Raw genomic sequence first — 16,351 nt, forward strand, 5'->3', positions numbered from 1 at the left:
ATGTTCTAGCACACGGCCAAGCGTATGCTTGTGAATACATTGAAAATAGCTTCCTCTGCTTTAAAATGCAGTGAAAGCGACACATGTTTTACAAACACACGCGTCCTGTATACTTGCTTCACAATGCAACATGAAATATTGCAGTAATAATGTGTGGTGCAAGCGCACATGGAAATCAGGCGTCAGAACATGTAATTATCACAATTACCTCGTGGTTTAAAGCCGGTAACCCACTACAAAAAACGCACACACGTTACTGTGCTTTTTTTCCTTAAGGAAATATATAAAGGGTGCTTAGCTGATTCGAAAAGCTTTCATGCATTGAGTGTTTGAAGTACGCACTATAGGCACAGAAGATCGCCATCGCATTGAAACCCTATAGGCGAAGCTGTAGGGTCCCCTAATTTTTAACTACCATTATAACCTTGTTCCGGTTTCATCAAATGAACTTGATCTAAGCCGTCATTGACACGTCAGCCGCAAGGGAGCAGGCAGATTTATTTTTTTTTGGGGGGGGGGGGGGGGAGCGTGCAGATTTTTTATATGGGCCTTTTTCGTTTAGTATGCCATAGCGAGACAAAAAATCGGGAAGGGTGGATATGGGTTTGGTGTGGTTCCGCGACATGGCTACTCCATCGGTCAACCCGTTTGGCTAAATATGAACTTAAGCTTAGTTTTGCTGTGATTCTACGGAATTCGGCTGATGGATCTCTTGGACTCTTTCGAATGAAGTGTCCGGTGGCACGCACGATTCCAAGTACTGAATAACTATATTTATTACCGAATAAATATATCTAATAACTATATATGAAAAAATTCTAACAAGGGGAAACTTGCGATGAACAATCCCTAAACTGGGGTTGTGTCGACACTTGTGTTCCTCATGGCTAGAACAGAACTGATTTATTTAGCGCTAGCGTGTCTACGCTTCGTACTCTCTCCTGCATACATAAATAACTATATAAACATAATGCGAAAGCCATTATATTCACAGACCCTTTTGTGAAAAACTGCCCCATTTTCATCGCCATTGACGAGTTGCCGGAGTTTCGCGGATGACAGGCATTGGCAGTTCCTGAAACCAACTGTGACGAGCTTTCTATAGGCGTAGGACCACCATGATATACTAACAAGTGCTTTAGCAGCACAGCAAAATATCACTTGGTATGTTGATGCAACCCCTTTTTCAGAGGCCAGGAATCACCACTCGAAAGGAGTGCGCTTCCATCAGTGACAACAACCTCGTAAAATATCCTTGATTGATTGATATGTGGGATTTAGCGTCATAAAACCACCATATGATTATGAGAGACTCCGTAGTGGAGGGCTCCGTAAATTTCGACCACCTGGGGTTCTTCAAAGTGCCCCCAAATGTGAGCACATGGGCCTACAACATTTCGGCCTCTATCGGAAATGCAGCCGCCGCAGCCGGCATTTGATCCCGCAACCTGCGGGTCAGCAGCCGAGTACCTTAGCCACTAGACCACCGCGGTTGGGCAGAGATCGATCGATCGATCGATCGATAGATAGATAGATAGATAGATAGATAGATAGATAGATAGATAGATAGATAGATAGATAGATAGATAGATAGATGGATAGATAGATAGATAGATAGATAGATAGATAGATAGATAGATAGATAGATAGATAGATAGATAGATAGATAGATAGATAGATAGATAGATAGATAGATAGATAGATAGATAGATAGATAGATAGATAGATAGATAGATAGATAGATAGATAGATAGATAGATAGATAGATAGATAGATAGATAGATAGATAGATAGATAGATAGATAGATAGATAGATGATACGCCCAAAGTCGCCGAAGTTCGCTAAGATTCTGCTCAGGGTCAGCTCAGGGTCATGAGTCCCGTCAAGCTGCTTTTTAGCAGCTTTTAATTCCTGTCCTTGCATCTTTTTCACTTTTTAATCTGATTTACATATTGTTTTGTGTTGTGTTGGGTGGAGCACATTCGGCAAGCACTCTCAAATTATGACAGGTAGATTGCCACTATCCCTCAAGACGAAGGTGTATAACAGCTGTATCTTGCCGGTACTTAGCTACGGAGCAGAAACCTGGAGACTTACAAAGAGGGTTCAGCTTAAATTGAGGACGACGCAGCGAGCAATGGAAAGAAAAATGGTAGGTGTAACCTTAAGAGACAAGAAGAGAGCAGAGTGGATTAGGGGACAAACGGGGGTTAAGGATATCATAGCTGAAATCAAGAAGAAGAAATGGACATGGGCCGGCCATGTAGCGCGTAGACAGGATAACCGCTGGTCGTTAAGGGTAACTAACTGGATTCCCAGAGAAGGCAAGCGGGTTAGGGGGAGACAGAAGGTTAGGTGGGCAGATGAGATTAAGAAGTTTGCGGGTATAAATTGGCAGCAGCAAGCACAGGTCCGAGTTAACTGGCGGAACATGGGAGAGGCCTTTGTCCTACAGTGGACGTAGTCAGGCTGATGATGATGATGATGTGTTGACCATTGCTATTGTATGAAAACATTGAATCACCGTACTTTAACATGATTGCTGAAAAAGATTGCTAAATAAACTGAAGCTGAAATGCTTCGCATTAAAAAAAAAAAAAAGGCGCTCTCCTTGCGCCTCCTTTTCTGCGACGACTTCCCGGTTTGGTGAAGGGACACAAGCGTGTACAACGCGCACAGAAAAGAAGCACGGCAAAGACAAGCGGAGGCATGCGCTTTATGCGCAACAGCAGAAATGCCCCTCAACTACACCGCAACTGACTGGGTTAACGAACGCGCATCGGAAGTGCATCCAAAGCGCAAGCGACGTGCATGACACGCGCTCGCGGTGCGTCCTTCCGTTCGGATAGCACGGAGCGTGTCGCCGTCTGGCAACCTCCGGAGGAAGGCATCATCGGGAGTGCCAGCGTCTCCCATTGGAAACGCTCGGTGGTCGGCACACTAGTAAGCGTATTCTAGGCACTATAACGCTAGTAACCTGCCTCTTTCCTATCTGGCAACGCTGGTAACATGTCTCTTTCCTATCTGGCAACGCTGCTAACCATTGTTCGGCTGCGCTGTACTGTCGATGTAGGCTGGTCGTAATTTTTCCGTTGTCGTGCTCTCTCCGAACAATAATAGTAACCATTGCTTGGCTTCGCTGTACTGCCGATATAATCTGGTCGTAATTTTTCTATTTTCGTGCTCTCTCCGTAAATTATTACGTGCCGCCGAGCGAAATACCCCCACGTGCGTTGCCTCCAACACCCTTCAAGCCAAGTGACATGTCGGCCGACTCCTCTCAAGAGAACCCGATCCAAGTTGTGGCGCAACAGGTCAGTATTTTGTGGCAGTGTTAAGTTTAAAGCTTGGAAAATACGTTAAGCAGCATCTCATTAGGGAGTTTTAGAAAAGCGCACCGCGAGCCCTTGCAGTGCGGTCGCTGCCATTGCGCATGTGTCGCAACGCGAGTCGGCGTTCGCGTTCGTGGACCGCACGCAGAAAATCCGAAGTTGCGTGCGGCGATGTCGCCCGCAAGCGCTGGTTTCGAGCCTATGGTGTCGTTGCGATCATTCGTTGCGGTTTGCAGCAGGGGAAACGCTATTCTAAAATTCGTATGATGCCCGCAGCGCTTGCAAACTGTATTCGAAGTCTCCCTATTTGCCACGCGAAGTGCTACAATTATGCTAGTGCCTTTCACTTCTTGAAGGACAACCAGACACGTTATGCGGTTCTTTTAAACGTCCAAAACTCCATAGCGCAATTGCTGGTTTTGTCTCTAGTGAGTGCGATTGCGTGCCTGCCAAGCAAAGAACTTTGGTACTAAAAGGCACGGGCTGTCACACCTGAGGTTCCGCTGATTTAATAACCCCCGAATGCAGAAAAGTTACTTGACTCAAGACAGTCTTGCCGGTCATCATAAATCGTTCTCGAACTTGCGGACGACTTGAAGGCGACTTGGCTCGGTCGAAGTCGGGACAAGTTTCAAGTCGGCTGCCGGGCTAGCTTGAAAGCGACTTCATGCGTTGTTCCAACATGGCCACCTCTCGAATGGATGTCGCGCGGTGGGTGGCCGCTTTTGAGTTTGCTTGCCTCGCCATAAGCGTAGCATTTTCTGAGCCGCACTGCCAGCCGAAGATTCCTCTACCCGCTTTACGTGACCGAGGAAATCCGATGTAGTTGTACGATGTGTAACAATTCCACGCGCAATACAGATTCACGAAGAACGCCGTGCGGGAGCTGCTGGCTATGTTGCCGCTCCGTGAAAGTGGGGACTACCGAAGACAGCCTGTGCCTCCAGTGTTACAGCTACTGATGACTCTCAGGTTTTACAGCGCTGGCACATTCCAAACAGTCACCGGGGATCTCGTCCGCATTCCGTAGTCGACAGTGTGCCGTGCAGTCGGAAAAGTTACGCTTCTCATCGCAAAGCACCTGTACGCGATGCTTGTGCGCTTTCCGCACGTGGTGGCACTTTCTATGAAGTGGCTGAGTTCCCTGGTGTTATAGGTTCTGCCAACTAAATACATGTGAGTATTAATAGCCCCGGTGCGAAGTGTTCCGTAACCGCAAAGGCTGTTTCTGTTTTTCTAAAACACTGCATTTTCCGTCTCTTTCGATACAAAATTGACTCAGCGCTTTGTCTGTGTGCCTCGTCTATCCTTACGTCCCGTCTAGGGCACTGTTTCTCACTCAGAAAGGCATCGCTTGCAGCACAAAGCTACGAAAAATTCCACTCACAAAAAAAAAGAGGTGCCCCTATGACGGTTTTCCTGATCATGTACCTCCTCCTTCACCATCATGCAGCGAGATATTGCATTGCTACACCCCGCGAGAAAAAATTATGCTGAGGGCAATGTCCTGACCCCCTCTTTTTCTCTTGTTTACCAAGCTCTGCAAAAGTATACGAATCACTTTTGTTCCCAAAACTTGTTGTTGTTTTTTTTTTTATATATAACTGCGACCTAGCCTGGTAAAAGCATGTTCACAGGCGAACAGAAAGGCGAATACTGTGAAAATCACGTTACCTCGTGAGCCAGGTCAGCACAAATACACGCCGTGGCGTTCGATTGAGAAAAAAAAAAACTACGAAAGAATCCAATGCGATGCTTGTTTCGCCTCCAAACAAGCAAGCGCGGAGAAATGGGCCGCATTTGGGTGGCCAATAAAACCAGCGGGCAACGGACGCTTTACAGTAGCAACACTGCGCATCGCTGTAGCGGCAGGCACCACGTGCCGCTCGTTAGTCGTAAAATGGCAAAAATATGTGTGTGGCCCTTCGTTTTTATAGTTATTCTAAAATGTATGGTCTTTTTTTTTTTTCTGTAACACGGGCCTTACACGAACAACTTCATTAATAACCTCGTTAGCAGGCGAGCAAGGTGTTTCTGCTTTGAAGCTCGTACTTGACTTCACCAAGCAAGACAGCCTGAGCACCTATGAAACATGAAGGCTGACTAGGGTGTTTTGAAGTCCGCTGCTTGCTTCACGCTGACTTACTCAAGTCAACTCGAAGGCGCGAGCCAAGTAACGTCTCTGCATTCGGGGGTCATTAAAACAGTATGGCAACAACATGGGCTCGCAATTACTCATCTTTCGGGACTTTTCAGTAACTGTGCTAGGGTTGCTCTGTGCCTGTTTTAGTAAAGGAATTCAGTACTGAAACGCATGCGCTGTCACGCGTAAAGTTTTTTACATTTGAAACCAATCTAGCTAGAACGTATCATGAAAAAGTGCGCCCAGATTGTGTGCATTAAAATTTCTGTGGCTCTTTTGGTTCACCATAGATGCTCGATGAAAACGCCCGATTTATAAAAGCTATTATTCGCTGTCAAAACGAAGGGGACGCTTTGAAGTGTTCGAGGTGAGTATGGATTTGCAGCTGATGATTTTGTTTCAAATGTGTCGAGTTTGCCAAAGCAACTCCTGTACTTGTTTTAAATGCACTCTTTTCTGGTGTTACAGTTGTGTAAAAGGTAATTTTCTTTCCACCTTTTAGGTATAAAGCGCTTTTCTACAGAAATTTAGTCGTCTTGGCAAATTTAGGAAGATCATGTAAAAGGACAATTGTAAGTATTACTTTTGGGCATTTTGTTTCTCTTCCTTATGCAAATGTGATTAAATGTTATGCCTTTGTAATATTACCCCATGTAGAATCGTTTATGTTACAGAAGAATGCTGCTGCATAATGCATTTAAACAGCAGTAAATCTGCTGTGGAATGTCTGCTCACAAAAACTCGGTGCACTGCTGCTGCATAGGCAATGCTGTTAAAATGTTCCATGACAGCACTGATTTTGGGTACTACCATTTCTAGAATGTTTTGCAGTGCAAAATCTCTGGTAGAAAAAGGGTGAGGTGTTTAGTTTTAGCAAATGTATGTGTCCTTGAAAATGAAATTTAATTCTAAATAATAGGCTGGAATATTTCGTAGCCTCAAATCGTGGCTTAGATTCCCTGGACTCAGCAGCATGCTCGGTCTATCAGGCAGCTGAAAGCTGGTAGTTTCAAGCTAAAAGTCAAAAGGGATACTGACACAAAAATTTTTCTGCTGTCCTCAATTTGTGTCAATGAAAGGCAGTGCCCTGAAGAGTTCTGGAAAAGTTTTGCTAAGGCAGAGTAAGCCCTAAAAAATTTGTGTTTTTAAATGCTAGTTTTGGTTCTCATTGTATCCAGACGTCGCAAGACTGTTTGAGCCTCTCCTCATGAGCCTGTGCAAGAGATCATCAGGTTTCTACATCCACATTGCTTTGTGGCTCAATTGGCAACACAAACGCAGTCATTTTGAAAGTTCTTTTACCAGATGTCATCTCAACTAGCCATGCTGATCCATGAAGTCACTATAATTAGTTGTAACCTGATACAACCTAGTTCTCCTTTTTGTGCGGTGCAAAAATTCACTTATAGATTAAAATATCAGCATTTACTAAGCTGAGCACTTGCTCAGAACCATCCTTGTATAGAGGAAGTTTATATAGGAAAGTATACTCTACTACGAAAATCGGCATCTGTACCCCTTTAAGCTTCATTTCATTGTACCACTACACATTTCTACCCATATTCTTGGCTGAGACACGAAGTATCAGGACATAGTTTTAACATCTGCTTAACTTTTCCTTTGTTTGTTTGTTTATTTGGTTTGGCACTGAGAGTCTCCACAAAGTCTATGCATTATTTTTTAACCAGTTCTTGCTATGGCTATGTTGTGGTTTTATGCTGGGTATAAAGCCACACGAGTGTGTTCCATTGCTTTTAAAGCAGTGTTTGTAAATTTTCAAGGCAAACGTAAACTTCCGAAATGCAAGGCAGTTCGCTGTACATGAATCAGGCTTGGCAGGCACGAAGTTGCAGTAATTATGTGCAGTTTTACTTTATGTACTAATGTAATCAGTAAATTCCAAGAAAATGACTTGTTTCTCGCCCGAATATCTTTTACTAAATATAGCATATCTGCTTCCCTTAAGGCCGAATCGACACACACAAAAAAAGAAATGTATCAGATCAATTATTATTAGTACCAAACTTAAAGCACAGAAACCTGAACAAAAATTTCCATGACTTCAACCTATAAGTGATGTAAAGTGTACATGAGTTGTGTGGGAATGACAAACTCTTGGTAATTTCAGAGTAAGTTTTGATTTTATAAAGTGATGGTAATGTAATGTCATTACTTTTGGTCAGATGTTGATTGTCATATTATTCATTTCCAAAAAAAAAAAATAACTCATAATGCACCCGCATTACTTTTTCGGAGTAATTTTACCATATCTGGTATGAGTACACTCAAATGGTTTTACTGTACTGAATAGTCATAACCTGTGTTCAGAAAATGTTTGCTTGTAAATTTGGAAGAGGGAATATACACAAGTAACACGTTAAACATGCTGCAGTTTTACACAGGAATCTCAAATGCCTCCACAAACCCTGTTGCAGTTTTCACTGAAATGTGGGGAGGCTAATGCAGTTTCATACATAAACTGCGGAACCTTTGCAGAGTCATCAAAGCAATCTAAGAACTTTCCATGACCATCCCGTATGATAAAATGATGTCTAATTATATACAGGCTGTTTCACGGAATAGCAACCAAGGAACTAAAAAAACTGTTTTACCACAGCTGTCGGAAACTATCGCATCAGCAGTTATATGGCACTAGTTGCAATATTTTATATTGCGCTTAATTGATTGATGATGCAAAATTTTAATATTAGGCCCAAGTGTGTTTCGCTACATTGTAGTGGACATTTCAAAATCACTAATTCAATTTTTCGTGGCAGCATGCATGCTGCATGGTTTTTTTTTTTTTTTTTTTTTTTTTTTTTTTTTTTTTTTTTTTTTTTGTCGGTGTTGATAAGAGTTGGTGAAATGTGAAATAGCCATGTGACTGCACTCATCTGCTGACATATTTTAAGCCTCTCAACCATGTTTCAAAAAAACGTAAAACGACCATGTTTGTGGATCACTATCTTATTGCTTATCAGGGATGAAGGCTCTTCCTCACCATGTGCCGACGTAAAGATGGTGTCGTGCTGCAGCCGCCAATTTCTTCACAGTCTGCAACCATGGTTGTTTCGATCGAAGCGTAGTTTGGAGGGTTGCAATCTGGTAGTGCATGAGTGCAGTCATAGAGTATTATATTTTGCAGGCTGCCCAGATGAACACAGTGAGACTGTCGATTGTTTCTATGATTAAAGCAGTATGAACTCTCAGTTGTATGAACGTCGGTTTAACGAACATTTCATAGTAACGATTTTTTTTAATCCTCATCAATTTTTTATGAATTTTGTACAAAATCTTTTAGTCAAATATTTCAGGTGAAACAACTTTATCTGTGGACCTGGGCTCACTTTTTGGATAAGTTAAAAGAAGTTTCGAGCTTTGCAGCAGTGGTGTAGCCAATACAAGCCGCCCTCAAGTTGCCCATATGTAAATATTAGGTGGAATGTTTCTTTATAAATACTTAATTCTAAAGACCCTAGTTCTATTATGCTGCTCTTGAAATGGCATGCTATGCAGGAAAAAGCGGTTGCACTGAAAACACTATGCTATATGGTGCTGCCACCTGCCAGTCGTCTGGGGTTTGGGACTAGCTCTTGTTTTCTGACATTAAGGCCAGATGGCATCCATATCTCACACAGTGCCTCCTCTACTTTATCAACGACAGCTAGATGTGGCAGATCCAACATAGAGAAGGTGCTGTTAGAGGCACCGCAGGTGGCCGTGGGGGGGGGGGCAGGACTCGTGTAGTATGGCCGGCAGAAGACCATTATATTTAGATTACATTTGCAGTGAAGCATGCAAATATGTGGCCAATGTTTTAATGCACTCTTTCTCTGTGTCACAGCTTTGTAAAGTAGTTTTTTTTTTTTTTTTTTTTCACTGATTAGCCACCAGAGAAATATCCTGCGTAACCTACTCTCCCAGACATCCCTGGACGTCGCTGGTCTTGTAGGGCAGGCATCTCTTGTAAGTATTACTTTTGGGCACACTGTGTACCATACATATCTACCTGCGAAGTCACACCATTGTTTGGCTTCGCTGTACCGCTGATGTAGGCAGGTCGTAATTTTTACATTTTCGCGCTCTGCCTGTACATTAATAAGTGCCGCTGAGCTAAATACCTTCACGTACCCTGTCTCGAAAACTCATCAAGCTTAGTGACATGTCTGATGCACTTGCTCAACAGCAGAAAAGGCAACATAGCTCGAGCCCAGCTCAGATACAAAAGGTCAGTCTATTGTATGGTCATGAGCTCTGTACAGTGCGGAAAATACGTTAAGCAGTGCTTCACTTTGCACACATCTTCAAAGGCAACTGCATGTTTGCCTGAAAATTTCACAAGTATCTATTATATATGCGGGATATTTTGACCGACGCGTTACACGGTTCTTTTAAACTTCCAAAAGAGCATTGCACAACTCTTTGTTTTTTCTCTAGTGAGTGTGGTTGCCTGTGTTCCTAGCAATGAATTACTGTGCTTGAAGGCAATCTGTCACACCTGATCATAGGTGTGCGCACAGAGAGAGGGGTGGGGAGGGGACTCAAATTCAGCCCCTAAGTTAGCGGGCGCAGCTTTTGCGTTTTGGTGCCATATGTCTTTTCAAATACCGTTTGCTCCCGCAAATGCTAACACACACTCACTCATCGCTAAGGGGCTGTGCAGGCCTTGCGGGCCGCACGCTATTCGTATTTCTGGCGGGTGGACCACAAACCCTAACGGTGGTTAGCGTTATGAGGCATGCGCAGTGGCAACGACTGCAATAGATAGTGTATGCAAAGTTTTGAATACGCCATTCAAAATTGTTCTATTGACGTAATAAGGAGGGGGAGAAAACTGCGACAAAGCTTTGTGCCCCCACCCCCCTCCTCGGAAGGGGAACTCTGCGCACGCCTATGCGCCTGGGGTTCCGTTGGTTTTAACAGATATGGCAACATCTATGCTGGCAAGCTTCACATTTTGCTTCTTTTCGGTAACTGTGCAAATGTTGCTCTGTGTGGGTTTAGTAAGTAAATTCAGTACTCAAACGCATGTGCTATTCAGAGTGAAGCTTTTGACATTTGAAACCAATCTAGCATGAACGTTTCATAGAGAAATACGCCCAGATTCTGTGCATTAAAATTTTTGCTTCCCTTTCTTTTGTTGACCGTGAATGCTGGTTCAAAATAGCCAACTTATAGAAGGTATTGTTAACTGTCACAACAAAGAGAAAAAGAAGGAACCTGAGCAGTGAATACGGATTTTCATCGAATGCTTTCGTGCTTCGAATGTGTCCAATGTGCCAAAGCAACTCCTGCACTTCTATTGTAAATACTCCAGTATTTCTTGGGGTGCTTTAACGCAGAAATATTAGTGGTCTGTCTTTAAAAAATTGGCAGATCCCACGTACAGTGGGAATCGATGATGTGCAAAGCACGAATGAGAAAGGTTTATATGTCAGTTTAAAATCAGAACAATGTTCCGAGGCACAGGTAAATTATGCCATACATAATTTCCATGTCATAATTACTATGTTTGGACGTGTCATTTACCTTCATCATCTATTCATGCCACCTGATACCTAATTTGTTGTATGTGGAGCTAGCGAAACGGCCGCGAGAGTGCTATGAGCACATCATGAGCGTAGCATATAGTCATGTTTTACATGACACGAATATCATGATTATCATGTTCGGACATTTTATCTAACTGCGCCGTCTATTGACGTCATGCCATACCAATTCGGTATAAGTGAAACTAGAGAAACGACCGCAAGCGCATCATGAGTGTGGCATGAGGTCATGTTGTTACATGAGACGAGTCTCATGATTATGATGTTTGCACCAGTCACATACTTTCGTCATCCATTCGCGTCCCGTAATACCAAACTTGGCATATGTGAAGCTAGAGAAACGGCGGGGAGAGCATCATGAAGGGCCCAATATACTGTGATGTAGCGTTGACGAGCGCACGCTGGGCGCAGCAATGCTTTACGCTAGCAAAACACGAACACTCTATAGTCTGATGCCAGACGCAACCAGCGTCTGTCGGCACAGCCTGGCGGCAACCGGTGTGAAACACGACATGCTGCATTTCACACCAACCACGCTACCTAAAATGTACCGCGTCTGCCTAGCTTTGTGACAAAGGGACGCTGGGCGTGCTTAAACATGCATGCGTCAAAGCAACCCAGTGCGGCGCGTGCCTGCGAGTATATGCCAGCCAGATCGGCGCCTGGCGTGGCACCGCCGGCATGACGTGATGAAACGAACGCTGGAACACACGCGCACCGGGTCATGTCTAAGTGTATTGGCTCCTTGAGTGTGGCATGTAGTCATGATCTTACATGACACGCATGTCATGATTATTATGTTTGCACCAGTCACATACCTTCGTCATCCATTCACGTGATGTAATACCAAATTCTGTATATATGAATCTATCGATACGGCCCCGAGCGCATCATGAGTGCGGCATGTAGTCATGTTGTTACATGACACGCATGTCATGATTACCATGCTCGGACATGTCATTTACATATGTCATCCGTTCGCGTCACGTAATACTGAGTTTGGTACATGTGAAGCTAGCGAGACGGCCGCGAGCGCATCATGAACGTAGCACGTAGTCATGTTTGTTACATGACACTCATCACATGATTATCATGCTTGCACCAATCACATCTCTTTGTCGTCCATTCACGTCCCGTAATACCAAATTTGGTGTATGTGACGCTAGCGAAATGGCTGCGAGGGCATCACGAGTGTGGCTTGTAGTCATAATGTCACATGACACGCATCTCATGATTATCATGTTTGCACGAGTCACATACGTTCGTCATCCATTCGCATCACGTAATGCCGATTTTGGTATATGTGAAGCTAGCGAGACGGCTGCGAGTGCATCATGAGCGTGGCGTGTAGTCATGACTCATGACTTACATGCATGTCATGATTTCCACGTAAGGGTCTGCCGCTTGTGTTCTCCATGCAATCATGTCATACCATACCAGTTTTGCAACATGTCATGTCAACGAGACCACCGCAAGAGCAGCAAGACCATGAAACGTAAATCATGACTTTCATGAAATACATATCATGATTTTCATGTTATGGCTAGTCGAATATGCTCTACATACAGTCATGTTATGCCATAAGAAGTTTGGTATCAATACCATTATCCAAACGGCCAGGATAGCTAAAAGTCGTAGGCGGATGGATAGATACATACATACATACATACATACATACATACATACATACATACATACATACATACATACATACGGTTAAAGTCGCCGAAGTTCGCTAAAAAATGCTTCGCATTTAAAAGTGAATGGGTTCAAGCTTGTTGGTACGACTTCATCTTTGCGAAACTGCGCGAAAAAATGATGAGACCGAAAGAAACACACAGGAAAAAAAGAACAGGTCACGCAAAAGGATTCAGCCACCCGGCTAAAGTTTATTATACTAATAGTTGTTGGGGTTTAATGTCCCGAAACCACCTTGTGATCATAAGAGACGCCGAAGTGTTTGGCTCCGAAAATTTCGTTCACAGGGTTCTTCATCATGCACATAAATCCCAGCACACGGACCTCGAGCATTTTCCCTCTATCCAAAATGCAGCGGCCGCAGCCAGGAGTCGCTCCCGTAACCTGCAGGTCAGCTGCCGAGTGCCTTAGCCTCTACACCACCGTGACTGGTTCCAGCTAAAGTTTAAGCATGAACTGCCGGTCATGAACCGATTATAACCGGCGAGGGTCGAAGGAAGACATCGACCATTACCCTACTGGTTTGCTTGGCCAGTTGGGGTAGGACTAATGCTGAATTGGCTGGGTGATTTGGTAAACACCTGTAACTCAACTTCTAGGAGGCCTCAGCATGGGATGGCTTTCCTTGTGAGAGGTTTTGTTGACGTGCCGCTATAGCCGGGAAAATTTGCAAGCCCCTGTAATCCAGCCAATCAGGAGGTCGTGGCACGGGTTTTTGAACCTCACTGCTGGTTCGGGGATGATTGAAATCCATTCGTGGCTCAAAGGTGCCGTGACTGTGTGGGTTGTCGCGTGACCATGTAATCCAGCCCAGTAAGAGCCGGGACCTTTCGAGCCACTGAGCCCCGTCCACCTCCATGTGGTGCGTCATGGGCAACGTGAGGGTGTCCCGAGATACTCGAGCGGCTGGGGGGGGGCTCACGCTGCTGACCTGAAATTGGAGGGTTGGTGGCTGCAGTGAAGGGGCAACAAAGTGGACTTACAGGATTGTTCATGTACCCTCCAGCACCCGGCACCCTAAGTGCGGGCTGCCATCCCCCTCCTGCTGCGGTACAGGAGATGTGCGCCAAAGGCCCACTGGCCTGAGTGCGCTAAGCAGTGCGATACGACACAGGACACATTACCATTTTCCTTCACTGTTGTGGTGGGACAAAGCTGACCCACCCAACCATCCCAGGCCTTGTGTCTTGGGGAAATTGTCGCCAGAAGCACCCTGCATCTTAGTCTGGTAGCTGTGTTCATACTTGTGAATATTGACCATCAAAAAGCAAACATTACACATACATTACTGTTGCAATCTTAATACATAAGTATCACGTTGAATGTTCCTTTATGACTGTAATTCTAAAGACCCTAGTTCTCTCACTCAGAGCATGCAAATGGCATGCTATGCACGTAAAAGTGATTGCGCTGAAAACATGATGCTATATGGTGCTGCCACCTGCCAATTGCCCTGGATTTGGCCCAAGCTCTTGATTCATGACATTAATGCCAGATGGCGTCTATATCGTGCAGCGCCCCCTCTATTTCATCAATGGCAGCTCGATGCGGCCGATTTGACATAGAGGAGAGACAGAGAGAGAATTAAATGGGGAAGAGGCAGGGAGGTTAACCAGACTTTGGGGCATCAGGACGCGCATTCTCAAGCATCACGGGTGGCCGTGGTTGAGACCAGCACTCTTGTCGTACGGCCGGCAGAACACCATCATATTTAGATGACATTTGCAGTGAAGCATGCAGATACGTGGCAAATTTTTCACTGAACTCTTTCTATGTCTTACACCTGTGTATAGATTTCTTTCCACTGTTTTGTTATCTGAGAATTTTCTACAAGAACCTAGTCTCCTTAACATCACTGGATGTTGCTCGTCTAGTAGGGCAGGCATCTCTTCTAACTTATTACTTTTTTGTGCGCACTGCATACCATACATATGTACTAGCGAAGCCAAACCATTGTTTGGCTTTGCTGTATCGTCGATGTAGGCAGGTTGTAATCTTTTCCATTTTTGGACTCTGTCTGTACAATAATAGCAAAATACCTCCACGTGCTCCCTTTCCAACAGCCGCGCCGCTGTGGTCTAGTGGCCAAGGTACTCGACTGCTGACCCGCAGGTCGCAAGATCAAATTCCGTGTGCTCAATTTTGGGTGCACATTAAAGAACCTCAGGTGGTCGAAATTCCCGGAGCCCTCCGCTACGCAGCGGAGGGCTCCGCTCTCATAATCGTGCTGGTATAATGGGTTCGAGACATTACACTCCATATATAAATTAGTTTCCAGCAACCATCAAGCAAAGCGATATGTCGGTCGCCTTCGCTCAACTGCAGACGTGGCTACATAACCCGAGCACAACTCAGATACAAGAGGTTGGTGTTTTGTAGGGTGTCATGCTTTATAAAGTGCGGAAAATGCGTGAAGCAGCGCTTCATTTTGCACGCGAAGCGCTAGAATTGTGCTAGTGGCTTTCACTTCTTGAAGGAGAATCTGGACGAGCATTCATCGTATGTGTGATGTTGTGACAGACTCGTTACGCTGTTCTTTTAATCGTCGAAACGCCCATAGCGAAATTGCTGGTTTTGTCTCTATTGAGTGCGGTTGCGTGCCTGCGTAGCGAAGAATTGGGGTACTAGAAGGCACGAGCGGTCACACCCGAGATTCTGCTGGTTTAATTAAACCAATATGGCAACAACACATAGGCTCACAGTTACTCGCATCTCGTAGTGACTTTTCAGTAACTGTGTTGGCATTACTCTGTGTACTTCAGTACTGAAATGCATGCACTTTCAAGCATGAAGTTTTTGCTTTTGAAACTAATCTAGCAAGAACGTATCATGAAAGTGCACCCAGATATTGTGGATTAAAATTTTTGTGGCTCTTTTGGTCTGCCGTAGATACTGGATGAAAACAGCCAGCTTATAGAAGTACATGTCTACTGTCAAAAAAATGGAAAGCTGCAAAAGTTGTACAATTGTTCCAAATATGCTAATGAAACGCCTGTACTTGTGTTTTTTATGCACTTTTTCTGTGTTACAGTTGTGGAAAGTGAAGTTTTCTTTCCATCTTTTAGGTATCAGCAAATGTTCTGTAGCAATCTAGTGTACTTTACATCATTGGCAGATGCTGGTCCAGTTGTGCAGGCATATAAGTATTACTTTTGGGTGAACTAGGCACCATAGGTACATAAATGCACCGTTGCTGAGACTTTGTAAGGCTTCTATATGCAAAGTTTGTGTTACACCTATGTAATATTGCCTACCATGAAATCTTTATGGTATTGAGAAGTGCTGCTGCATATTTAGTTTAAACATTAAATCTGGAGTGGACCGTAGGCGCATGAAAGTTTAGTGCACTGCTGCTGCATAGCCAATGCTGCTCCAACGCTGTGTGATAGCACCGATGTTGGGTACTTCCATAGCTCTGCACACTCACTCATGAGTACGCTTACTTACACTCAATTGAATAAGGTGAGTGTGAGCCAACGAGAGTAACGAGAGTGAGAACTCATGAGTGTGAGTAGTGATTATGAACATGAGTGACTACTCATGAGTGTAAATACTCGTGAGTATAAACATGAGAATACTCATGAGTAGTTGTATGAACGTGAGTGTACCCATCAACGTGAGTGCGTGT

At 44.3% G+C, this 16,351-nt stretch overlaps 1 protein-coding gene across 4 annotated transcripts in view; it reads left to right on the plus strand.

Moving 5' to 3' along the window:
• Positions 1-2,891: 2,891 nt before the first annotated feature.
• Positions 2,892-16,351, plus strand: part of LOC119187233 (uncharacterized) — a 43,442-nt gene continuing 29,982 nt past the window's right edge. Inside the window, exons 1-5 of one of the 4 annotated variants that reach the window (XR_012886951.1) lie at positions 2,892-3,315; positions 4,195-4,509; positions 5,767-5,843; positions 5,979-6,048; positions 9,364-9,442. Coding sequence is in view for 2 of the 4 variants with exons in the window: in XM_075877567.1 (XP_075733682.1) it covers positions 3,265-3,315; positions 5,767-5,843; positions 5,979-6,048; positions 9,364-9,387 (222 nt within the window). In the remaining 2 variants the exon portion in view is untranslated. Of the gene's footprint in view, positions 3,316-3,684; positions 4,510-5,766; positions 5,844-5,978; positions 6,049-9,363; positions 9,443-16,351 lie in introns of those variants that run through there. The other 3 variants (XM_075877567.1, XM_075877566.1, XR_012886950.1) reach the window with 3 other exon arrangements.

Source organism: Rhipicephalus microplus, chromosome X (assembly GCF_043290135.1).
Source record: "Rhipicephalus microplus isolate Deutch F79 chromosome X, USDA_Rmic, whole genome shotgun sequence".
NCBI lineage: Eukaryota > Metazoa > Arthropoda > Arachnida > Ixodida > Ixodidae > Rhipicephalus > Rhipicephalus microplus.